General features: G+C 47.0%; 1 protein-coding gene across 2 annotated transcripts in view; it reads left to right on the top strand.

Moving 5' to 3' along the window:
* Positions 1 to 24,904, top strand: part of LOC143930375 (membrane-spanning 4-domains subfamily A member 8-like) — a 99,885-nt gene that overhangs the window by 24,907 nt on the left and 50,074 nt on the right. For both annotated transcript variants that reach the window (XM_077454654.1, XM_077454655.1), the window contains exon 2: positions 14,622 to 14,909. In XM_077454654.1, coding sequence (XP_077310780.1) covers positions 14,634 to 14,909 — 276 coding nt within the window. In that variant the 5' untranslated portion in view covers positions 14,622 to 14,633. The remainder of the gene's footprint in view (positions 1 to 14,621; positions 14,910 to 24,904) is intronic.

The raw sequence follows: 24,904 nt of genomic DNA, 5'->3' as shown, positions 1-24,904 counted from the left end.
TTTACACCCAGCTCTTCTCCCTGTTGTTCTGGCAGTGATCTAATTCTCAGATTTTGTCTTCGATTTTGATTTTCCTGTTCCTCCAACTTGTATCGGATCTCTCTATGTGCTTCTTGCGTTTTCTTTACTTGTGTTTTTAATTCCAGTATTTCCCTGGCCTGTTTTCCTGTTTGTTCCTCCATTTCCTCCACTCTCTTCAGTAAATGCCCCATATCCTTCCTTACAGTTAAAATCTCCGCTTTAATTATGTTTTCTAATTTCTGGAACATTTCCTGTATTTCCCCCTTTGTGGGTATCTGAGAGGGACTCCCTTCCTGCCTTATTCCACTCTCCTGATCTTCTTCTTCTCCAAAGGAGTCACCCCTTGCACCTTCTAATTTTCCAACCTCCTTCCTCCGCTCCCTCGCCCCTCTTTGATTTCCCTCGAGTCCCGGGCTTTTTTGACTTGTTTCTTTTAAATATTTTTGTATAGAGCTGGAGTTCAAACTCTCCCTTGAATTTTTAGGCTCGTTCGTTCTAGGGTTTTTCCCCTTCATGTTCTCCTTTACCTTTCTTTTCCCCAGGGTTTTCCAGGATCTTCCTTTCAAGGGATTCTCTTACTGGGGGTTTCTCTCATACTATTACCGCACTCCCTCTAGGTTTTTACACTTCAGAGATCTTGATTACGGTAATTTAAATAAGTACAGGTACAGTCCCTTTTAATTGCTTTTGTTCCACCAATGCGGAGTAATTATACCACCTTATCAAGGGGCAAGGTTACCATATCACCAGCCCAGTGTCCTTTGAGCACAAATTCCTAGTTCCCGACTTCAATCTGCCAACATATATCTCCTTCTCTCCTCCGACTCTCCGCTTCGTTCCTTTTCCTTCTCCTTCCCCTCTTGTCTTAGGTAGTTCCTGAACTGGAGATATCTCCTACACCATCCCTGCCATCCTTCAGGTTTGCAGGCTTTGTTTACCGTATTTATTATAATTCTCCTCTAAAAATGGTGTATGTAGTACTGTCCCTTTTAAATCTCTTCAATATACCATGGGAGCGAGATTGACAAAAACATACAATAATCGCCCGATACAAATAGGGAAGGAGCAAATCAAGGCATCAGGCGGATGAGATAATCCAGACCCTCTTGTATTCACACTACTGTCTCTTAGGGATAGGGTCTATATTGCCAGAGTTACTACCTTGTCCCATTCAGATTTTAAACAGAACTGCTTCTCTTACCTCATGGCACTGTCTGTTTTATTCTCCGTTTCTCTACTGGCATGTTCAATCACATCTAATACAGAATCCAAGAAAGGAAAGATCTGACCTTATATCCTTGTCGGAGGAGACCGGAGATCGTTGTGGGTTCGTGGGGGTATCCGAAAGAAGCACCGTTAACTCCAGAAGGGAATCCTACCTCCCGTCTGCCTTGATCCTGGGCTCCGTGACGCTTTTCTTTTCCAGCGTTCCCGCTCTGCTCTCACCCAAGCGGGAGGTTATACCGGCAGGACCGCCGCCGGTCTATTGCACACCTCGGACGGAGCTCGAGCGGGGGAGGACGGGGCAGGGGGTCGGCGCAGCTGTGCGTTCTTTACGCCAGAGCAGAGCACCCTCTCACTGTGCTCTCCTCCGGCTTGTTCCTCGAGGCCTCCGCCATCTCCCACGAGAGGTCCGTAGTCAGGCCCCTCCCCTCACCTCTCTCACTTCCGCATTCCCCCTGCTGAATCACTGTTGCTCACTCGCTTGTTGACCCTACTGGCCGATCAACCAGAAACTAGCCCGCTTCTGCCATTTCATACTAAACCTCTAAACGCTGCCCGGTTTATGGAACATGTCAGGATACTCCTGAGTATCCTTCAGCTCAATCCTACTCACTACTCCGGACATTCATTCCGTATCGGAGCAGTCTCAACAGCCTCCCGCCAAGGGGTCCCGGACCATGTCATCAAGAAGTTGGGCAGATGGAAGTCCACCTGTTTTGCCCGTTACATACCCAATCCACAAGTGGAGATGGCCCAGGCCTTTGTCAAGCTCACCCAGTAACAAAACTAGAAACAATAAAGCAACTACCCCTACCTGAATGTTTTGCCCCCTTATTTCGGTATACCGTACGTTAGACCAGGGCACACTTTCAGGTCCATTTCATATAAGCGAGTTTATGTTAACCTTGTTTGTCATCCTTATCCGTATCGGTCAGAGGGCTCTGAACCATAAATAAAAAGGCCAGTATGGTGGCCTGGAATTATGGGAGGAGCCCGGCGGGGTATATAACCAGCCCGTTCGCCTGTCTTCCTTGTCGGTTCCGGTGCGTGATACCCACCCACCCATCCCCTTTTTAGGGCATTTCTCAAGCATTATACTCCTCATGAGAGTACTCATTTCACTTCATTTCATGTTCATTTCATTTAATACCCATTTCTCAATCTAGGGTATGCCCCCTTATTTTGGTATACCGTACGTTAGACCAGGGCACACTTTCAGGTCCATTTCATATAAGCGAGTTTATGTTAACCTTGTTTGTCATCCTTATCCGTATCAGTCAGAGGGCTCTGAACCATAAATATATGTGTGTATATATATATATATATATATATATATATATATATATATATATATAGAAAGGCCAGTATGGTGGCCTGAAATTATGGGAGGAGCCCGGTGGAGTATATAACCAGCCGTCCGCCCGTCTTCCTCGTCGGTTCCGGTGCGCGATATCTGATACGTCAGATATCAAGGGCCGACTATCCTAGACCAGACGCAGTGAGCCCGTCCCTGAGTTCCCGCGTTGTTCGTCTCCGTCTTGACCGTCTTCCCGTTCATCAGCGTCCGTGGGTTTCGCCGTCGGAGTGTCGTCTTACCCATCGAATTTGTCGTTACACGTCGGGCCGGCTGTCGCAGGTAGGGCTTCGGCACCCCCTTTTCGGTTCATGTATTACGATGTCCCATCAACATTCCCTGAACACACGAACCGCTCGGATGTTTTACTGTGACTCTCGTACTCATGTCACTATTTCTACTTTCGATGTAGTCGTTATCACCTTCGGTCGATCACGCCACGTCAGGCGATTCGTTCGCAGGTACGACATTCGAAACCGTTCGACTCCCCGAGCATTTCCATTAGCATCGGTCGAATCGTTCGACTCACAGCCGACTGCTTGTTACGACAAAGCAAGCAGTCCGCACGTATCGGTTGGTCTGCTCCAGTTCGAATATATCTCGTCATTCATGCAGTTGTGTTATGTATCTCGTTTCATCTCATGTCAAGTCATTTCAGTCCCACTCATTTCTACCGTTTCAAATCATTTCTGTCACTAGCCGCGCTCCGGCGCGAATCCTGTCGCACCTCTGGTGCACCGATTCGCTTTGAAGTGCCCCAGGGTTCGGCCTCATTTCTGTACATGCTCCAGAGACTGAGTCACTCGCAGGTTCACGCACGGTCCCTGATTCTTGTCTTTGTCATGGCATACCATTTCTGTCACTTATTACGCTCCAATTCGAATCCTGTCGCATTCTTTTATGCACCGATTCGTTCTGGTGTGCCCAGCTGCTACGCCTCATTTCAGTACATGCTCCAGAGACGGATTCTTTGTCGTAACCATCAGTCCAGTCGTTGAATCTTGTCTCTGTCATGGCATATCATTTCTGTCACTTATTACGCTCCAATTCGAATCCTGTCGCATTCCTTATGCACCGATTCGTTCTGGTGTGCCCAACTGCTACGCCTCATTTCAGTACATGCTCCAAAGACAGGATTCATCTGTTTGGTTCAAGGGCTCGTCCTCCGATTCTTGTCTTTGTCATGGGTTTTCATTTCATTTCACCTATCACGTTCCGGTACGAATAGTCACATCTGTGTACCAAATTCGTCTCGGCGTGCCCCAGGAATGGCCTCATTTCAGTACATGCTCCAGAATCCGTTTCGTGCTCGGTCGCAAGTTGTGGCATGGCGATCCGGATCTCTGTCATGGCAGGTTCTCTCATTTCACTGTCACATACCGCTTCCCGGCTTGGGTCCAGTTGATTCTTCAATGTTTGGATGCCTGCCGGGGGCCTTGCTCCTCGGCCTCATTTCATTATAGATTGCCTCAAAAGAGAAAACACAGCTTTGTTTAGGCGTGTCTCGCTGTTTTCTCCACATACAAGCGTAGACTTCTTGCAATCGTTGCAAAACACACATCCAAGCGTAGACTTCTCGCAATCGTTGCAAGCACGCATCCAGACATAGACTTCTCGCAATCATTACAAGCACGCATTCGAGCATAGACCTCTCGCACTTGTTACTAGCACGCATTCGAGCATAGACCTCTTGCAATCGTTGCAAGTGCGCATTCGAGCATAGACCTCTTGCAATCGTTGCAAGCACGCATTCGAGCATAGACCTCTTGCACTCATTACAAGCACGCATTCGGGCATAGACCTCTTGCAATCGCTGCAAGCACGCATTCGAGCATAGACCTCTCGCGATCATTACAAGCACGCATTCGAGCATAGACCTCTTACACTCATTACAAGCATGCATTCAAGCATAGACCTCTTGCAATCGTTGCATGCACGCATTCGAGCATAGACCTCTGGCGATCATTGCAAGCACGCATTCGAGCATAGACCTCTTGCACTCATTACAAGCACGCGTTCGAGCATAGTCCTCTTGCAATCATGGCAAGCATGCATTCGAGCATAGACCTCTTGCAATCGTTGCAAACAGGTGTCCAGGCACAACTTGTTGCAATCATTGCTGGCAGGCACTTCTGGCTTGCTCAATAGATTGCTTTGGGGAAAACCTGGATACCTTCCTAAATGTACGTTGTATTACGGGGTACTTATATTTATAGGTATAGTTGATCCAGGGAAAAATCCGATTGCCTCTCGAGGGGTCAGGAAGGAATTTTTTCCCCGGCTGTAGCAAATTGGCCTATGCTCTGTTGGGGGTTTTTTGCCTTCCTCTGGATCAGCTACGGGCGTAGAATTGGGTGTGTCGGGGCGTGTGATACCTTATTTATTTTGATTTGGTTGGACCGGAGGGACTTCTGTCTTTTCCGGTCTGGCTACTCAGGAAGCCTACCATAATTCCTTGCAGTCGTTGCAGGCACGCATCCTAGCATAACATCTTGCAGTCGTGGCAAGCACGCATCCTGGGTAACATCTTGCAATCATCGCAAGCACGCATCCAAACATGCATTCAAGCACAACTCCTGTAGTCTTCGCAGTGCACATGCGGTAACACGAATTGCTCACAGTCACTACGTATACATCTCCAGTGACAAACTCCCGGGCAATTGTCGCAAGCACATGTTTAAACGCGACTTTTAGTCATGCCAAGGCTCGCGACTTGGCATAACTTCTTGCAATCATTCGTTGGCAAGCACGTTCTCAGTGGCACACAAACTGGCTACACGTCATTTTCAGCAGCACTTAATTGGCCACTCGTCTCCTGTGGCTTTTCTTACAAACTACTCACTGTTGTCTGTCTATCCGTCTCTTCCTTAGGACAGTTGAGTTCAGCTTCCGTCCCGCACCAGGATCATGTTGTCACACGCAACTGGCTTCTTCCCGTAGCACGCCCAGGCTATTTCTAGCCAGCGTTCAGCATTTCTTATCCTTACAGTACACGGAGAGCCATCTGTCGTTACGGCCCATACAGCAAGATCCCCACCACGAGGCGTCCAGAGGCATCAGCCCATAGCCAACGGCAAACGCTCGCCATCACAACTGCCATCTTTAGGGGCATATTATATCCTCGCATATTCTCCAGTCTAGTCGTCCAAAAGACACCTACAGTCCCTACACGGCATCTTGAGTTCGCTATGCGCATCATGCCTCAGGGTCGCGCCTTGTGTCACGCCTATTGGTCTTACTGTCCCTCTCACAGGATCCAGAGCAAGTCCTCATCCTGGATCCCACGGCAATAACAGTCCTTGCTATGCGGGAGGAATTCCTGTCGTCTGGGAATGGCGTCCCCCTGTTCATTCCCTCCGTGTCTTCCCTTTCGCCCCAGGTGATGACCGACGCAGCGGCCTCCACGGGCTTGCGGCTGTTTTTTGGCCACTTCCGGCTCGCAGCCCCCCGGCCTCCCCAGTTACTGGCAATTCCTGGCTGCGCCAAGGCGTCCTCTCTGTTGATTATGTCCTTCCTACGTCAACTGGTCCAACTCTTGTTGTTGTTTCAGTTCAACATCCATTGTTCCTGTATCCACGGTAAGTTCAATCAGGCAGCGGACGCCCTCTCCCGCTTTAACCTTGTCTCTTTTCCGATCAGGTACCCGGAGCCGGACCAACATCAGCAGCTATCCCGGACTTGGTCTCAACTAACCCTGGATTAGCCCCTCACCTCCTAGCGGCTACCCAACTTGTCGATCACTCCCTTTCCCGCAATACCCTCGAGGCCTATCAGTCAGCCTGGAGGCCTTTAACCGCTTCATCACGTATCACAGCACAGTGACGTCCCGTGTCAAGCAAGTCGTAGCCTTCATTTCCTACTGCCACTCGCAGTTGGTGTTATCCGTTAATACGATCCGGCTATACCTGACCGGTGTACAACATTTCACGTCCCTCCAGGGCCCTACCGTACCCTCCTTATTTTCTTACCACACCGTTCGGGCTGGTATGCGCAGTGTCCAGAAGCGCCAGCCGATGGCCGGCACCAAACCACCGCCTCTCACAGGAGATGTTCTAGAACTATGTCAGATATCCTGGCCACTTCACCTTACGGTCTCCACATGAGTGGCATTTACAAGCAGCCATACACCTGGCCTTCTACGGCTCCTTACGGCCAAGCCAGTTTACTTGTAGTAGCCTCACAGCACGCATGCTGTACAAGCACCACCTGGTCCGATACGAGGACCATTTCATCTTACACTTAGCAGTCTCCAAGACGCGGCAGCTTGGCTCGGGTATGGACATACACTTCTATAAAACCAACAACCGCTGGTGCCCGGCCACTGTTCTCATCCGCTTGTTGCCCCTTTTTGGCCAACCAATCAGGAACTGGCCCGCTTCTGCCTTTTCACACGAAAACTCTCAACGCAGCCCAGTGCATGGAGCATGTCAGGATACTCCTGGGCATCTTTCACCTCAATCCTGCTCACTACTCCGGACATTCATTCCGTATCGAAGCAGCTTCTACGGCCTCCCGCCAAGGGGTCCCGGTCCATGTTATCAAGAAATTGGGTAGATGGAAGTCCTCCTGTTTTGCCCGTCACATACCCAATCTGCAAATAGAGATGGCCCAGGCCTTTGTCAAACTCACCCAGTGACAGTCTTGATTCAACAAAGTGCAACCCCTACCTGGATGTTTTGCCCCCTTATTTTGGCATACCGTACGTTAGACCAGGGCACACTTTCAGGTCCATTTCAAGTAAGCGAGTTTATGTTAACCTTGTTTGTCATCCTTATCCGTATCGGTCTGAGGGCTCTGGACCATAAATAGAAAGGCCAGTATGGTGGCCTGAAATTATGGGAGGAGCCCGGTGGAGTATATAACCAGCCGTCCGCCCGTCTTCCTCGTCGGTTCCGGTGCGCGATACCCGCCCACCCATCCCCTTTATCAGGGCATTTCTCTAAGCATACTCCTCAAGTGAGTACTCATTTCACCCATTTCATATTCATTTCATTTTAAGGTATGCCCCCTTATTTTGGCATACCGTACGTTAGACCAGGGCACACTTTCAGGTCCATTTCAAGTAAGCGAGTTTATGTTAACCTTGTTTGTCATCCTTATCCGTATCGGTCTGAGGGCTCTGGACCATAAATATATATATATATATATACACGCACACGCACACACACACACACACACACACACACACACACACACACATATATATATTAGCAAATTTCAGTTAAAAGTAGTAAAAGTGGTGCAATCATCAAGAGGTACAACTGGAAATGTGGGGGGGGGGGGGAGACCACCTTTCACAGAAAGAATACACTAAGGTAAGGGGGGGGGGGTTACTGATATAAGGGGGAAACCTTTATATCAGTGCCCCTTACAGTATTGTATTCACTCCCCCCTTACATTAGTGACAACCCTCAGGCTGGCCTAGCAGCGCTGTCACTGACCTCCTCTCAGGTGCACCTTGCAGGGCTCAGTCAGTCAGCTTCAGCTTAGTGGCTCTGGTTTTTCTATAGTCTCCTCTCCATAGTCCACACATGTCTGACTTCTCCCATGACCCCCATCTCAGCAGCTTTACCACTAATGACTCCTCTCCAGACTCCCTCAGACTACAGACCTGATATAAGACAAGAGATGGTCAGAGGTTGCGGGCAAGATACAAGAGATGGTTAGAGACTGAGGACATGATAATAAAGATGTTAAGAGACTGCAGACATGATACAAGAGATAAATGCAGCCAAACCAGTGCCCATCCATGCAGCCTCACTATGCCCATCATTGCAGCCTGACTGAGCCCATCATTGCAACCTCACCGTGTCCATCATTGCCGCCTCACCATGCTCATCATTGCTGCCCCACCGTGCTCATCAATGCCACCTCACAGTGCTTATCACTTTAGCCTCACCATGCCCATCATTGCCACCTCATCTTGCCCATCATTGCTGCCTCATCGCACCCATCATTGCAGCCTTACTGTGCCCATCATTTCTGCCTCACCGTGCCCATCATTTCTGCCTCACCGTGCCCATCATTTCTGCCTCACCGTGCCCATAATTGCCGCCTCACCGTGCCCATCATTGCCGCCTCACCATGCCCATCATTGCCGCCTTACCATGCCCATCATTACAATCTTACCGTGCCCATCACTGCCACCTCGCCATGCCCATCACTGCTGCCTCACCATGCCCGTCATTGCAGCCTTACCGTGCCCATCATTGCAGCCTTACCGTGCCCATCATTGCAGCCTTACCGTGCCCATCATTGCCGCCTTACCGTGCCCAGCATTGCCTCCTCACCATGCCCATCATTGCAGCTATACTGTGCCCATCACTGCCGCCTTACCATGCCAAACATTGCTGCCTCACCATGCCGTATCTCTCGCTGTGTCACAGAGCTCAGTCGGAAATGTTATGCCGCTCTGTGACAAAAGTCCTGCCCTCCTCCTAGACCAGCTTGTGTGATAGACAGAGCACTGCGTCTGTCACACGAGCTGGTCTGGGAGGAGGGTGGGACTTTTGTCACAGCGCTGCATAACATTTCACAGTCACACTGAGCTTCGAGATACAGCATGTCCAGCATTGCTGCCTCACTATGCCCATCATTGCAGCTCTACTGTGCCCATCGCTGCCACTTTACTGTGCCCATCATTGCAGCCTTACCATGCCCATCATTGCTGCCTTACCATGTCCATCATTGCCGCCTCACCGTGCCCATCATTGCTGCCTCACCGTGCCCATCATTGCTGCCTCACCGTGCCCATCATTGCTGCCTCACCGTGCCCATCATTGCTGCCTCACCGTGCCCATCATTGCTGCCACACCATGCCTATCATTGCAGCCTTACTGTGCCCATCATTGCAGCTAAACTGTGCCCATCATTGCCGCCTCACCATGCCCATCATTGCCTCGTCACCGTTTCCATCATTGCCTCCTCACCGTGCCCATCAGTGCCACCTCACCGTTCCCAGAATTGCCTCCTCACCGTCCCCATCATTGCAGCTATACTGTGTCCATCAATGCCATCTTACCATGCCAAACATCTCACCATGCCCATCACTGCCGCCTTACCATGCCAAACATTGCCGCCTCACCAGTCAGTGCCTGTGCCAGTGGATTACGCACAGCGTCCATCTCCCGCTGTGCCACGGAGCTCAGTCGGAAATGTTATGCCGTGCTGTGAAAAAAGTCCCGCCCTCCTCCTAGACAGAACACTTTGTCTATCACAGGAGCTGGTCTAGGAGGAGGGCAGAACTTTTGTCACAGCGCGGCATAACATTTCACAGTCACACTGAGCTCTGAGATATAGCATGACTCCGCTTTGAGCTATGCTGCAGCCACAGCATAGCTCAGAGCGGCTCCAGGGCAGGCAGTCCGGCCCTGGACAGGGGCAAAGTAATGCACAGAGAGTGGATTCAGTACATAATCATAAATAATCCAAATATGAGACTGAGAGATTGTCCACAATATGTAGCAAAGCCTATAAAACAAAAACAGAACCAAGAAAACAGTAAGCAAGAGATTAAGTAACCAAGTGATACATTATAAGTATCCATCTATCGCTGCAAAGCAAAAGTACTTATTTTAGTACTTCACCAATGATGTGTGACCCCGGGAGACAGCCTTGTGCTAATCACAACATGTCCCTGTGTGTGGCGGCCATTTATAGCCCAAATGCGCACCAAAATCATGGGTAAAAATGGTGCAATAATGATGACATAATAAAAGGGCGACGGCAAAAAATAAAATAATAATTTTAATCCATAATATCCACGATACATTCAATTAATCCCATGAGTAATCCAACATATATAAAAATACAATGTTGTTTCCATAGATAAGGTTCATTCATTATATATTTATATTATATCAATATAGATGATTATAATAATCTGACAATGTCTTATTAAACCTCCATAGGATTCGTATCAAGATAAATAAAAATAAAAAACAAACAACAAAATAAAACAAAATAACGTGATATACCTGGTTTATATAAGTAATGAGAAAGGGATAATATATAAAGGGACCATGCGGAAAGGGTCAACCAGGTAGGAATACATTGCTCTAAGTACTCAAAGCATGCAAAATTGAGTGACCAATGTTAGAAGAATATTTTTAAGATATTATTGGCATAGCGTAATATCTATAGGAAAGATTTAAAACTTAGCATGTCGTTCAGGCCTGGGTACAGAGTTGCCTGTAAATCATATACCCATTGGGTCTCCCTTTGGAGCACCCTCTTCTCAAAGTTGCCCCCTCGAGGGTCCTCATAGACACAATCGAAGGCAGCAAATTTGAAGACCCTGGGATCATATTTGTGTTTGCAAGCCACATGGTGGCCCAAGGTGGTATTCAAAAGGCCATTGGTGGCATAATACACATGGTCCTTGATATGTTTTCCAAAATGATCTAATCGTTTTGCCAATGTAGAAAGCTCCACATTGGCAAAAAAAAAGTATAAATCACACCCCTAGTTTGGCAGGTAATATGATGTCGTTGTGTGTGAGTACGACCATTAGGAAGGGGGATGTAGGCCACCTCCATCAACAGATGACAAAAGTTTCAAGTTCCACATCGGAACAACCCCACTTGGTCCCGTTTGGTTTATGATGTGTGGTACTGACTGTATACTAGGCAGTCTCTAATTGACCCCGCACAGTGAAAGGGGATCTCAGGTCTAGGTCCCAAGTAGCAAGTGTGGAGTCTTTGGATAGTATGTGCCAGTGTTTTTGAATAATAGATCGTATTAATTGATGTTGCTCAGAGTATGTTATGATTAGCCTTACTACATTAGAATCAGTCTTCTTAGGGTTGGAGAACAGAGCCACATTCCTAAGGCGGCTTAGGGCTTTATTAAAGACCTTTTTTAGAGATATCCTGCGGTATCCTTTAGTCAGTAAACTTTCATACAGAAGGTCAGCTTCCAGCTTAAAGTATGCCTCATTAGAACAATTTCGCCTCAGGCGTAAGTACTGGCTATAGGAGATACTTTGGACCAGAGAATGTGGGTGTGCACTTGATGCATGTAATATCGTGTTCCCAGTGGTGGGCTTGCGATAAAGTAATGTGTTAATAGTACTATCCGTTCCAATGTTGATGGTAATATCAAGGTAGGCAATTGTAGTTGTACTCAATTGCATTGCAAACTTCAAGTTGTGCCCATTGGTACTAAGCATTTTCATAAATTGATCCAGTGCCTCCACTGGCCATGCCCACAGCATGAGAACATCATCTATGTAGCGGAACTAGCACAGAAAGCTGGCCAAAAGGTTCACAGACTCCTCACTTGAAAACAGATCATGTTCCCACCCCCCCGGGCACAGGTCCACATAGGAGGGCACACAGCAAGTGCCCATAGCGACACGTTGTACCTGGAGGAAGTATGACTAGTCGAATGAAAACACATTCTCGGTCCGGATGTGAGATAACAGTTGTAATACAAAATGATTGAAACCCTGTGACTTAGGTCCTCTTTCCTCCAGAAATCTAGAGATGACCTCAATGCCAAGATTATGTGGTATGGATGAATAAAGGGCCTCAATATCGATAGCTACAAGAGAACATTCAACGGGTACCATCAGACCATTTAGATTACAAAGGAGGTCTGAAGTGTCCTTAATGTATGAGGGCAATGTGATTACATGAGGATGAAGATATTCATCAACAAATTTGCTAGCTCTCTCGGTCTTAGAACCTACTCCCGAGACAATTGGGCATCCTAGAGGATGTGAAAGGTTTTTATGTGTTTTGAGGAGCGAATTTGGGGAACAAATCAAAGTTGTTTGAAACAAATTATGAAAAATGTGGTCCTCCGGCTGGGATTGCAATCTACAATGCTACCTGTTTGATATTTTCCTAAGGTATCAACATACTGTATATGGCAGTGTTTCTCAACTCCAGTCCTCAAGGTGCCCCAACAGGTACCGTTTTCAGGCTTTCCATTATTTTGCACAGGTGATTGGATCAGTTTCCCTGCCTTAGTCATTGCCACAGCCATTTTATCTGAGGGAAATCTTGAAAACATGACCTGTTCGGGTGCCTTGAGGACTGGAGTTGAGAAACACTGGTGTATGGGTTGAAATGAAAGGTCACTTTTATTGTAGTTAGGTTATAGACTTGTACGATAACCTGACATTTAATGTGATTTTTGAATGGCTTAGTGAGGGCTAGGCACTTGTTCTCTTTAACTATGCAATAATTGTAATTAATTTTAATAAAAAAGTTTCTTTAAAAAAAATAAAAAAAAATAAAGCAAACCTATTTTCTACATACAATGTACAACTATAACTGTGTTCATAGGACAGCCATGTTTGCTCTTTACATGCACATCAGAACACTGATACTAAATACTGCAATAAAAAGGTAAACTACATGCTCACAGAAAACACACTTTACATGTTCATCCATTTTTTATCAAATTTCAAACAACAATTATTTACTAATTTTCAGCCACTGTAGATTCATACAAATCTTAATTTATCTGGTAATTCCTGATGGATACCCAGCAGCGGGAAGTAAATCTTGACAGATCCACCAAATAAGACCCTCTTTCACACATGAGACAGTTTCTACCACCCATTAAAAATCAATCTGCTGTGGATCACTTTCACCTAAATTCTGGGGTTTTTTGGCTATTTTTTTTTCAGCTGAAAGAGTATTTTGTATAGAAACATGCACTGCATTAGCTAGCCAAGTGTTTGGCTTGCAGTTGCAGAGTAGCCACTCTAATTTCAACAGGCAATTTTACAGTCAAACTTGGCATGTCTAATTCTATTTGTCACAGAAATGAAGCAAAGTATTGCAGCCGCAGCATATTTACAGTCCCCTCTGGATGCAGGTTATGCTTCAGGTGGGTGATCTGGGAGGTAGAACTGCTCAACTGTCTATTTTTACTGCCCCCTTTCTACTTGTGTGAAAGAGGCCTTAGGTTGATTATTAAAGGAACAGCCGACCCTGCAGCAAACTGCAAAAGTGTTTTTTTTTTTAAACCCCTCAACATTTTACATTCAATTGCTGCTGATATTTGGTTAGCAAGTAAATGAACCCTTAGAATTTTGCCCAGTATAATGACGGGGCATCACAGACCGACCCAAATTAAAATGACCAACAGGATATAACATCTTGGGTGCCCCATATACAAGGAATAAAGATAGGATTCCTTCTCTTTAGACTATATAGGAATACTGAAATTCTCCCATCTTTAATAGTGTCATATAAATCTTCCCCTGTTTAATGCCAAAGAGTTTGGTGAATCTTCTTCCAAGTTTGTAAACCCAAACGTAGTGGCAAGTCCCATTAAAGGCAAATCTAGTTATTAATTTCTATCAATTTGTAGGGCTAGCAGACTAATTACTGTGGAAAAAAAAAGCTCAGGAAGCTTGGCACTGCAATGGAGAACATGTACTAATGCAAATAAAAAAAAAAAGGGGAACGTGTTTCCCCCTAAAATCCATACCAGACCCTTATCCTAGGGGATTCCATATGTGAAAAAAAGAAAACAGCCTGAGGTTCCCCCAAAAATAAATACCAGACCACTAGGATACTGTATGAATTTAAAGGGGAAATCCCACAAAAAAAAAAAAGAAGTGTGGAGATCCCCCCAAATCCACACCAAACTATTAACCTGGGTGGCTGGGAAATGGGGGGGGGGGCATGTCCCTCCTTCTGAACCATATGGGGCCACGTACTCCAAACATGGGGGAGAGAACCTTTACCAGGGAGGTTCCCTTTACAAGGCACTTTGTCCCCATGTGAATTCATAAGGGGTTCATTTTACCATGAGTAATCAGGGGTACTCACAAACAAAGCAATGTAGATCCATGTCAATTATAATGACCTATGGCTGCTCACGTGGCAAAAAACAAAACCCGCCGACCCGCCAACATGTCCACTTCCAATGACTTACCACAACAAATCATAGGGCCATATTTTATCATAACCATGTTTGCATTTTTTATATTTGCACAGAGTGTGTACAAGCACTTTATTCAATCTGGATGTTAATTTCTGTTATTTTTTCTTTTTACTAGTGAGGCTGAAAAATGTCTTCTACTCAGTTCGGCAACAAACCACAGAATAATAACTTTGAACAATCCAATCCTGCTGCCCCTCCTCCCGCCCAGTGGAATGTTCCTCCAGGTGTCCCTGGATATAATCTATCTCCTAACCCTCAGATGATGCATGCCCCTAACGCACTGCTGTGGAATTCCCCTGCTCCTCAGCAATGGAACAATCCAATGATTACAGTTATACCTCAGATGACCCAGTCAACTGCATTCCATCAAGAATTTCTAAAGGGTAAACCAAAAATCTTGGGGGTAAGTGTGGGGGAAAAAGTTTTGTTTGTGTTTTGCAAGTGCATGCTCCTAAAAGATTTTTAATATACTTAAATTTGGTGAATGTGTTTGCCTTAACCAAGTGTTCAGTTAGATTAATAGGTAGGCATATGTATACTCTATCTGTGAATGATCTGCAAGGCATTTTGATTTGCACCTTCCTTGAAAACATCTTCTTTCCAATTGACTTTATTAACCACTTGCTTACTGGGCACTTAAACACCCTTCCTGACCAGACCAAATTTTCAGCTTTTGGTGCTCTCACACTTTGAATGACAATTACTCAGTCATGCAACACTGTACCCAAATTAATTTTGTGTCCTTTTTTTCCCACAAATAGAGCTTTCTTTTGGTGGTATTTGATCACCTCTGGGGTTTTTATTTTTTGCGCTATAAATGAAAAAAGACCGAAAATTTTGAAAAAAAAAGCATATTTCTTTGTTTCTGTGATAAAATTTTGCAAATTATAATTTTTTTTTCATAAATTTTGGCCACAATTTATACTGTTACATATCTTTGGTAAAAATAACCCAAATTAGTGGATATTATTTGGTCTTTGTGAAAGTTAGAGAGTCTACAAGCTGTGGTGCGAATCGCACAAAATTGATCACACCTGATGTACTGGTGGCCTATCTCATTTCTTGCGACCCAAACAAGTCAGGAAAGTACAAATACCCCCCAAATGACCCCTTTTTTGAAAGTAGACATTCCAAGGTATTTACTAAGATGCATGGTGAGGTTTTTGATGTTGTCATCTTTTTCCCACAATTCTTTGCAAAATGAAGATTTTTTATTTATTTTTTCTCACAAAATTTTCAATGTAATAGGTTATTTCTCTCACATGGCATGTGTATACCACAAATGACACCCCAAAATACGTTCTGCTACTCCTTCTGAGTATTACAATACCAAATGTGTGAGACTTTTACAGAGCCTGGCCACATACAGAGGCCCAATATTGAAATGGCACCATCAGGTGTTCTAGGAGCATAAATTACACATTTCATTTCTCAACCACCTATTACATTTTTGAAGGCCCTGGAACACCAGAACAATGGAAATGCCCACAAAGTGACCCCATTTTGGAAAGCTAACACCCCAACGTATAATCTATGAGGCATAATGAGTCGTTTGAATGGTTCATTTTTTTTCCAGAAGTTTTGGGAAAATGTGGAAAAAAAATGAAAACGCATTTTTTTTACGCAAAGTTGTTCATTTATAAGATATTTCCAACACATAGCATGTACATAGCAAAAATGACACCCCAAAATACGTTCTACTACTCCTCCTAAGTATAACGATACCAAATGTGTGAGACTTTTACACAGCCTGGCCACATACAGAAGCCCAATATTGAAATAGCACCATCAGGCGTTCTAGGAGCATAAATTACACATCTTATTTCTCAACCACCTATTACAGTTTTGAAGGCCCTGGAGCACCAGGACAATGGAAATGCCCACAAAGTGACCCCACGTGGCACTGACAACACGTGGCACTGACAGATGGCACTGAAGGCAGATGGCACTGGAGGCAGATGGCACTGGAGGCAGATGGGGCTGACAGATGGGGCTGACAGATGGGGCTGACAGATGGGGCTGGCAGATGGCACTGGGGCTGGCACTGGGGCTGGCACTGGCAGATGGTGCTGGCTATTTGCTCTGGCTAATTGCTCTGGCAAATGGGGCTGGCAGATGGCACTGCGGCTGGCAGATGGCACTGGCGCTGGCAGGTGGCACTGGTGGCACTGGGGCTGACGGCACTGGGGCTGACGGCACTGGGGCTGACGGATGGCGCTGGCAGGTGGCACTGGCAGGTGGCACTGGCAGGTGGCACGTGTCACTGGCGCTGACGGATGGCACTGGCGCTAGCAGGTGGCACTGGCGCTGGCAGGTGGCACTGGCAGGTGGCACTGGTGGTGGCAGGTGGCACTGGGGCTGACGGATGGCACTGGCGCTGGCAGGTGGCACTGGCGCTGGCAGGTGGCACTGGCGGCACTGACGGCACTGGGGCTGACGGATGGCGCTGGCACTGGCAGGTGGCATTGGTGCTGGCAGGTGGCACTGGGGCTGACGGCACTGGCGGCACTGGGGCTGACGGCACTGGCGGCACTGGGGCTGACAGATGGCACTGGGGCTGACGGATGGCACTGGGGCTGGCAGGTGGCACTGACGCTGGCAGGTGGCACTGGCGCTGGCGGTACTGGGGCTGACGGCACTGGGGCTGACGGCACTGGGGCTGACGGCAGGCACTGGCGCTGGCAGGTGGCACTGGCGGCACTGGCACTACTGGCAGATGGCACTGGGCTGACAGATGGCACTGGGCTGACAGATGGCACTGGCACTGGGGCTGACACAAGGCACTGGGGCTAACACAAGGCACTGGGGCTGACACAGATCGCTCTCCCTCCTCACACGCTGTCTCTGTGTGAGGAGGGAGAGACACGGCAATGGGAGATGATCTCATATGTTTACATTGGCAGCTGCGATCGCGCTGTGAACGGCCGCTTTGATTGGCCGTTCACGGCGATCTGTATTTGCCTGTCTCCGGGAGACACGGCGAATACAATACTTCCGCGATGCGCGCCCCCGGCAGCACGCATTGCAGAAGTAAACACCAGAAAGGAAGGAACCCACCTGCTCTAAGGCCGTCATTCGGCTATAGAGCGGGCGGGAGGAGGTTAAGTACTATGTACTTCCACATGTAAGAGTGAAGGCTGACAGGTATTGCTGTCTTAAGGGAAAACAACAAGAGTATCCCTTTTTAATGAATGGCAGCAAAGGAAACAACAATGATCCTCTGCCTTAAGCCCCATACACACTATCAGTTTTTCTGCTGAGTTTTTCCCTCAGATTTACCAAAACCATATAATATGAGGTCATGCCTTAGGAGTTCCAATGTGTATGCAATCAGGCAGGTCCTTCTACTACATGGCTTTGGTAAATCTGAAGGAAAAACTCAGCAGTAAAACTGATAGTGTGTATGAGGCTTAATTGACATTTATTATTATGTTACTTGATCAGTCTCACTTACTATGACATAGTTATGCAAGTCTACTCTGCCACTTTATCCTGCTTAAACTGGTAAAGGGGGTCATTTGGACCCAACTTACAGATCTCTGGCCCATCAGCAGATAGGTTCCAATGGGGATCTACATTATTTAGTAGTAGAGGGTACAGGGGTGATCTATACCTATACATATTAAGAATATACTACATTTTGTTATAAAATGTTGAGAATTATCATACTTGACACAGGGAGGGAATCCTATGTCTCAGTTCCTTGCACCGTTAGTAACTAAATAAAATCTAGACTATGCTAGATCCCACACGATCCTCAGTGAGACTTCCAAGGTTTTACTGAGTAGTAAATCAATCTGCTAAAAAGCAACTATTTACAATGCAATGTCTGGGCAAATCTTTTTGTAGCAGATCTTAGCATCTTCTAATCTGAAAATTTTGATGTACATCTGTAGGCAGGTGGCCTACTATATGTTCAGCTGCCCAGGTTGGGGAACGGGTTAATGTTTTGTGGCCTTCACTGGAGTCCAGCCACCCTCCCGTGCAATATAAAAGGGTAGAAGTCCAGATCATAGGGCAGTGATGGCAAACCTTGGCACCCCAGATGTTTTGGAACTACATTTCCCATCAACTACACTGCAGAGTGCATGAGCATCTTGGGAAATGTAGTTCCAAAACATCTGGGGTGCCAAGGTTCACCATCATTGTCTCAGGGGGTTAAGAGCTTAAGCACGGGACAGGCTTCAAAGTGGACATGTAGTCCACTTTGTAGCTCCGATTTACTAAAAAAAACGGAAAATTGATTTTAAATACTTACCGTAATTTTCCTTTCCTGATGGACTCCATGGCAGCCTACGTGTGGGTTTAGTCCCGCCTCCATTACCCTATAGGACGACACTCCCATAAATCTTTGCTCCCTGCCACAGGCCGTGTTCGGTAACTATCCTACTCCAGCCATTTGGGAGGGAACTCCTGCTGCCATGGAGTCCATCAGGAAAGGAAAATTACGGTAAGTATTTGACGTTTTCCTGACAGACTCCATGGCAGCCTACGTGTGGCCTACGTGTGGGAAATAACTTGCCAAGACACACCCGGGTGGGCAAAAAATGCTGCTTAACAAAGATTTATTTGACACCGTCAACTGACAAAACTTTAACTCCAAAATCAACTGAGGATAAAGCCGCTGGCTCAACACAATAATGAGACATAAAGGTGTGAATGGAAGACCACGAGGCCGCCCTGCATATCACGTCAGGAGCCACATGGCGAGAAGCTGCCCATGAGGTAGAAAGACTTCTGGTCGAATGTGCCGTCATCGCCTGAGGAGGAGCCAAGCCCTTTTCTCTGTATGCCCACTGGATTGCTTGAACTATCCATGCTGCAATTGCCCTGACTGATGCTCTAGTGCCCTTGTTCTTTCCGCAGAACAGAACGAACAGGAAGTCCGACTGCCGGAACGGAGCTGTAGCTTCCAAGTAGAGCTTTAATGAGCGTCCAACGTCAAGAGGATGAATTTCCGAGGAATCCGAGGATCTGAATAAGGGTAGAGAGATTTCCTGATTATCATGAAAAACCGAAGTGACCTTAGGGTTTGACCCCAACATTGGAACTAGGACCACTCTGTCCGGAAAAAAGGTTAGAAAAGGCTCCTTGACTCCCAGAGCTTGAATTTCTGACACTCGTTTCGCTGAGGTGACAGCCACCAGGAACGCGGTTTTCAAAGTGAGTTCTCGGATGGAGAGATCCTTACTGAGCAGAGAAAAGAAGTCCAGGACTAGAGGCAGATCCCATTTAGGGAATCTGGGTTTTCTTTGGGGTCTCAATTTTACTGTCCCCTTGAAAAACTGCTGGATAAGGTCATGCCTGGCCCACTGAACCCCTGTAAAAGCAGAAATAGCCGAAACTTGAACCCGAAGGGAGCTAACTGATAAAGGTAAGTCCAAGCCTGATTGCAGGAACCTCAACACATCTTGAACTGTGGGTGAAACATAGGAACTGGTTCTGGAGGAAACATAAGAAACGAACTTGGCCCAGATTCGTTCATACACCTTATTAGTGCTTCTTCTCCTTGCACTTAGGAGAGTGGGAATGGCTTCCTTAGGACACCCTAGAGCTTCCAGCCTTCCCCTCTCAAGAACCAGACCTTCAACCGAAGGTGAGCCGGACATGGATGGAAAACCGACCCTTGGGAGAGAATGTCCCGTCTGGATGGAAGAGGAACCGGGTCCCGAAAGCTGAGGAGGGATAGGAGAGGAAACCATGGCCTGTTGGGCCAGTACGGGATTATTGCCAATACTTCTACTCCTTCCCACCTGAGTCTCTTCAGGAATTGGAAGATAATTGGCGTTGGAGGAAAGGCATATGCCTTGTGGAATCGCCACTGCTCTGTTAGGGCATCTATCCCGTAGGCCTGCGGATCCTTGAACCTTGAATAGAACCTTGTTAGTTTCTTGTTGAAACGAGAGGCGAATAGGTCCACTTCTGGAGACATCCCCAGGGATAGAACCCACTGAAACACCTCTTCGTGAAGGGTCCATTCGTTGTTGTCCAAGTGGACTCGTGATAGAAAGTCCGCCTGGACATTGAGGACTCCGGGTACATAGGCTGCTGTTAGGTTGGACAGGTTCCTCTGGGCCCAACGCATTATTGGATCCACTTCCTTCAGCAAAGACCGACTTCTGGTGCCCCCTTGCTTCCTCACGTATGCGACCGCAGTCGTATTGTCCAGCCTGAGGACTACGGATGCACCCACTATCAGATGTGGAAACGCCAACAGCGCTAGGAAGGCTGCTCGTAGTTCCAACACATTCGACACTATTCCCCGAGAGGGAAAGTCCCAAATGCCCTGAGCCACTTCCGAAAGACAATGTGCCCCCCAGCCCTTGTTGCTGGCATCTGACGTTACTGAGATCCATTTGATTGGCAGAAGAGAATGACAATTTAGAAGATTCTCCCGACGAAGCCACCAAAGGAGGGAACCTCTCATGGTCTGAGTAACTTCGATGGACTGGGCCTTCTCTCCCGACCATTGACGGAGAAACCCCACCTGAAAGGGGCGCATCCTCCATTGTGCCCACTTCACCATCGGTATAGTAGACACCATGGTGCCTATGATCTTTAGGCAATGAAGAGCACTGAGACGAGATGAGGAGAGAGCTAGGTGGATCCTGTCCCATACTACTGCAATCTTCTCCTCGGGCAGAGAGATGGTACCTTTTGCTGTGTTGAACAGGGCGCCGAGGAACACGAGAGACTGTGTAGGAACCAACTGGCTCTTCTCTAAATTCAGGATCCAACCGAATTCTTTGAGGGTTGCAATGACTTGATCCCTGTGGCTCAAGAGACAATCCTTGTCCTGAGCGAGAAGAAGCAGATCGTCTAGATAATGATGAATCCGGATCTTTCTGACTCTCAACAAGGCTACAACTGCCAGAAGGACCTTCGAGAAAGTGCGAGGGGAGGTTGACAGACCGAAAGGAAGGCAAGTAAACTGTAAATGAAGCTGGCCAAGGGAAAAACGAAGAAACTGTTGGAACTCTGTGGCCACTGGGACGTGAAAATAGGCGTCTTTGAGGTCTATTGAGACAAGCCAGTCCCCTGGCTGCACTGATTGTTGAATTGTGGACAGCGTTTCCATTTTGAACTTTTCCTTTTTATGTAGTGATTTAGATGCGTCAGGTCTATTACGGGTCTCCATGTACCGTTCTTCTTCTGGACCAGGAAAAGAGGTGAATACATTCCCCTGCCGCGCTGGACATCTGGAACAGGAATAGCGGCGCCTTGATCCAACAAAGATTTTACTTTCAAATAGTTTATTGATAACAAGCATTAGGAACAAACAGTCACTGTTACAAACATGTGTTCCAAAGAAAAAAAAATTAACACATCACATCAAAATATCAAGCATAGATACAGAGTCAGGCTACATTCAAATATACTAAATGTACTCCATGCTAAAGCGCGGATTAGAACTTGGGCCTACAACTCACATTACCAATAGTATCTCAGGGACAGAGTCCAGTTAACACTAGAAGATGTAGTAGGGCAGAACTCTGCTCAGATTACTGTGACAACAGTGAGCATACATATATTGTGTAGGTTGAGCATCATTATCAAAAAAGGATAATGGGAAAGATCCAACAAAGATTTTATGTAAGTTAGAAGAATTTGTCTTTTTTCTTCCGACTTTGGAATGGATGTGGGAACACACTTGAGTTTGGGTACACTGCTGAACGTCCACGTGTGTCCGGAGGAAACCGTCTTGACGGTCCAAAAATCCTGGATCAAGGCCGCCCAAACGTGTCGAAAGTGGAACAAACGTGCTCCTACCCGGACCGCCTGGACGGGCTTGATCTCAAAAGGACTTAGTCGGCTCCTTCTCCCCCATTGAACTGCTTTTCGCAGACTTCTTGAGAGATGTCTGTCTGGACCTCCAAGATCTGGAAAATTCCCGTCCAGGCCTGTAAGTGCGTGCCTCCCTAGCACGATCTTGAACCTGCTTCCTAGGGAACGATCTTCTTTGATTCTGCAGGCGTCTATCCTGGGGAAGAAACCCCGACTTTCCCCCAGTGGCTTGAGTTATGGCACTATCCAGTTCATTGCCGAAAAGTGAAGAACCATCAAAAGGAATACGGCACCAAACCTGCTTAGAAGCAGGATCGGCCAACCAAGGACGGAGCCAAAGGGCACGCTTGGCAGTTACAGATGAGAGCATAATTCGAGCCACCAGACGGATAATGTCGATCGAGGCCTCTCCCAGGAAAGCTGAAGCCAATCTCATTTCCTGAATGGGAGAACTCCTGGCCAGATCTTCAGAAACATTCCTGAGTGAATCATCAACGTTATTGTACCAAACCTCCATTGCTCTAGACAGAGCCGCTAAGGCCAGAGCCGGCTTACAGGCCATGCCAGCCGTAAGATAGATCCGCTTTAGGTCAGAATCAATTCTCCTATCCAAAGCGTCCTTAAAAGAGACTGTGTCTTCAAGGGGAAGGGTCACATGTCTGCCCAGTCGCATTACTGCTGCGTCCACTAGAGGGGGAGATTCCAAGTTCTTAACCTCTTCTTCCTTGAAAGGATAAAGTCTCTGAATCTTAGATAGAAGAGAATTATTTTTCTCTACCTTACTCCACTCATCTGAGATTACCTCTCCCAGTTCTGAGAGGAAGGGGAAGCTAATACGCTCTTTCCTCAATTGTTTGAAAAATTTTCTTTGTTTTGCCGGGGCCACTACCGGCTCTTCCCAGTTCAGTGTTTCCTTAATGGCTTTGACCAAGGGAGGGAGCAGGGCAAAGTCAAAACCTGAACCAAACTCTTCCTCCTCAGATTCACTCTCAGAGAGGACAGCAGATGGATGGCTAGGCAACGAGGAATCCCAAGTGTCCTGGGCCTGAGCATCCCTCCCCGGAGACCTTGGAGACTCTATGGGAGACAACTGGGGGGCTTCAAACTTCTTAAGACTGTCTTTAACCAATCTTTCCACCATAGACCTTAGCTGTTGGTCAGAGTCACTCCTTTCACCCGTCGCTTTAATATAACAGGCATCACAAAGGGACTTGTCAGCAGGAACCTGCGTCTTGCAACCCCAGCATACACCTTCAGCTACGTGACTTGGGTCAGCTGTTGAAGGGCGGGAAGATTCCCGGCTACGGAGACTGGTTCTCGCAGGAGAATCACGTCGTCTGGACCTGGAAGAGGAATGCCGGCGGTGGGACTTAGACGAGTCACTTCCTCGGTGAGAACTTCGTCGTTGAGTAGACCTAGAAGGGCTGTAGAACAAAACCAGCAGTGTTAGTGGAACATTCCCTAATGTTTCACTGCTCCCCCCCCCGGTAGGTAACCCCAAAAGAAGTACCTTCTCCGAGAGGGCTGGCCACTAGCAGGCGGTGAGGCATCCAAAGGATCCATCAGGGCTGGAGAAAAAACAGCCTAATTTAAATACAGAAAACAGCTAAGGAGGCAGAGAAAAATTCTGATCCCATAAAGACACATACCTAAAACTGAAGAATCAGCGTTCAGGAATGGTGCTGCAGGCTTCACAAACATCCCAGGGATACTACAAGCTGTTTTCCGTTTTTAAATTCGCCGCCATAATGACGTCACGATTTTCGTCACTAAAACGCTAGTGCGCATGAGCGAAGCCCGCATCGCGCATGCGCAGACCAAGCCTCGTCCTCGCTCCGGTCTCACGCATGCGCAGAACGACCGAGTGGCGAACGAGGAAGTAACTGGGCGGCTGGAACGCACGGAAACCAGCTGCCCAATCAAGCCAGATACAACACACGGCGCTGTATGGGGAGACGAAAACAGGGGGACACTTCACAAAAATAGAAAGCAGACAACAAGACAAATAAAGGCTGCCATGGAAAGAAAACGGCTCACCACTCCAGTAGACGGACACCAGCCGAGGTAGGCCCCACACATGCCGGACTTCTGAGAGGAGGAGGGGGGAAGTTGGGGGCGAACAGTCACCTGCTAGTAGCAAGGCTCACGACCTAAAACGCGGTTTCACCTGTCAGTGACCAGGCATACACCTCTTCAGCGCCTCTTCCATATGCCCCTTTTCCATACTCCGCTAGTAGCTAGAACTTATTGGAAATTTGCGACTTCCAAGTCGCACGGCCGGTCCGTATCGCAGAAAAAAAAAAGTAAGTCTTCAGGGTAAAAAGACACATGTTAAGTCCTATGGAGGAGGACAAAAAAAGAACACGGCCTGTGGCAGGGAGCAAAGATTTATGGGAGTGTCGTCCTATAGGGTAATGGAGGCGGGACTAAACCCACACGTAGGCTGCCATGGAGTCTGTCAGGAAAAACAGCTTTCAAGTCTTCCAAATTATGGACTTCTCCCAAAGATTCTTCACCTTTTGCAAGTAACCAGTGTTTTTTTTTATTTTTATACATTTTTACAATTTAATTTTTTCAATTTTTTTTTTACAATTTTTTTTGTACTATTCTAAC

The sequence above is a fragment of the Lithobates pipiens genome, unplaced genomic scaffold (assembly GCF_037356315.1).
Source record: "Lithobates pipiens isolate NorthernLeopardFrog02 unplaced genomic scaffold, aLitPip1_a1.2 Scaffold_25, whole genome shotgun sequence".
NCBI classification, from domain to species: domain Eukaryota; kingdom Metazoa; phylum Chordata; class Amphibia; order Anura; family Ranidae; genus Lithobates; species Lithobates pipiens.
Note: the sequence above shows the minus strand (reverse complement) of the source record. Positions and strands in the feature narration are given on the sequence as shown.